Source organism: Mustelus asterias, chromosome 11 (genome assembly GCF_964213995.1).
Source record: "Mustelus asterias chromosome 11, sMusAst1.hap1.1, whole genome shotgun sequence".
Classification (NCBI taxonomy): Eukaryota; Metazoa; Chordata; class Chondrichthyes; order Carcharhiniformes; family Triakidae; genus Mustelus; species Mustelus asterias.
In genome coordinates this window covers 91,528,907-91,530,754 of record NC_135811.1, presented here as the reverse complement: position 1 = coordinate 91,530,754, position 1,848 = coordinate 91,528,907, and the positions used below count along the sequence as shown (strand labels likewise).

The 1,848-nt window shown below is 57.5% G+C and overlaps 1 protein-coding gene across 1 annotated transcript; it reads right to left on the bottom strand.

The window, feature by feature from the left end:
- Window positions 1-278: 278 nt before the first annotated feature.
- Window positions 279-1,636, bottom strand: LOC144500662 (protein HEXIM1-like). The gene has a single exon (XM_078223960.1). The coding sequence runs from the start codon at window positions 1,479-1,481 to the stop codon at window positions 576-578; it is 906 nt and encodes a 301-aa protein (XP_078080086.1). The 5' UTR covers window positions 1,482-1,636; the 3' UTR covers window positions 279-575.
- Between the last annotated feature and the right edge of the window lie 212 nt (window positions 1,637-1,848).

The following is a 1,848-nucleotide window of genomic DNA, read 5'->3' as shown; positions in this document are numbered from 1 at the left end:
GTACTTTTAATAAACTGAAACTCTGTACAAACATTTTTCAGCGAATACTTCGAGACCAGCAAAATAGTTTATTAAAATCACCAACATTGGGCAGCAGGGCAAGCCTCTGATCAAATGGAATCAGGAGATGAACGTAGAGATGAGTGCGCATATCGACTGGGAAAAGCCAACCTTACCCCACTGACCCTTGACAGCGAACGTCGCCTGCCACAGATTCCCCATCAGATTGCTGAAGAGGCAATTAGTTTCAAAACAAAACATCACGCCAATAACCATGGTTAGGATTTCATTAATGTTGTATTTATTCTTAGACTATTACTTTGATAGATGTTATTTTTTTTGACCATGTACAGGAGCTGGACACAAAAAACGCATCAAAAAAAAAAGTTGGTCAGTTAAACACTTGACCCCCAGGGAAGAAATAAGGCAGAAGTTGCACATCATAAAAAAGTTCAACAGAAAATGTACACAATGGGAAAGAGGGGGAGGGAAAGGTGATGTTCTTCCAATGCATTTTTATAAAACGTTTACATTAAAATATTTACATTTTAAGTGATTTAAATGTCCTTTTTAATTCATTTCCCGTTCTCTAAACATCTCTCCTGTTTGTATAGTTCATTCTCTCTCTGGAGTCTCTGGTTCTCAGCTCTCAACTTCTCCAGCTCGCCCTCCACCTGCGTTTGCCTGGCCGCCTCCCCTCCCCCGGCGGCTTTCAGTCCGTCCAGGCGGCCCCGCAGGCGGTTGTTTTCGTCCTCCAGGCGGGACAGGCACTTCTCCAGCTCCAGGTACTCGCGGATCAGCTCCTGCTTGCTCATGTTGTGCAGGCTCTCGGCGTGGTAGCGCTCGTAGGTCTCGGAGAAGTCGCGCTGCAGGAACTCGCCGCCGCCGTGGCCGCCCATGCCGTCGCTGCCGCTGTCCTGCTGCTCCTCCTCGTCCAGCAGCAGCAGCTCCTCCTCGTCGTCGTCGCTGGGGTCGGCGGGGCGGGCAGCGCGCCGGGGAGGGCAGAGGCGGCCGCCGCCCCCTCCTCCTGCCGCCGCTGCCCCTCCTCCTCCTCCGGCCGCCGCCGCAGCCCCCGGGCCGGTGTTGAGGTCGGGCTCCTCCTGGTTGTGCTCCTCCATCAGGAACTGGGTGGTGTTGTAAGGAGCCACCGTGAAGCCCTTGGCGAACATCTCGGCGCGGGTCTTGGCCGCCCGCACGCTCTCCCGCTCGTCCAGCGCCTTCTTCTCCTCCCAGGACAGCTTGAAGTAGGGCCGCCAGCGACGCTTCTTCTTGGACGGCCGCCGCCGGTGCCGCTTGCGGGGCTGCGGCCGCGGGACGCCCTGGGCCACCGGCCCCGGGGAAGGAGGAGGAGGAGGAGCGCCGCCGCTGTCCCCCGGGGAGCAGCCCCTCTCCTCCCGCTCCTCATCACCCTGACTGACGGGCGCACTGGGCACTAGGTGAGAGCTGCCAGGCGGACACTCTGCCAACAACTGCTCCCCCATCCTCCTCACACCATAACACTCCCCCCCTCCTCAGACACTTGTCAATCCCCTCCCTGGCTCACGCCCACCTAGGGGCTTCTTTCAGAAGTTTCTGCTCATCTTTCCTTTGCCTTCCCTCCATCCATCCAACCGTCCCGCTCGCACACCTACCTCCAAGTGTCGTTCTGGCCAGTGCGACGCCCCCTTATATAGGCTCCGCGGGAAGGGGGCGTGGTTTTACGTGGCCACGCATGCGCCGGTGCCGCTTGGCACGCGAGGAGTTGTAGTTTTATTTGGCATGCTGGGCTCCGTTTAACAGTGAGAGCAGCCTCGGATTGGCTGACGCGCTACTAGACCCCGCCCCCCTCCCTCCAGGGCCCCGCCCCTG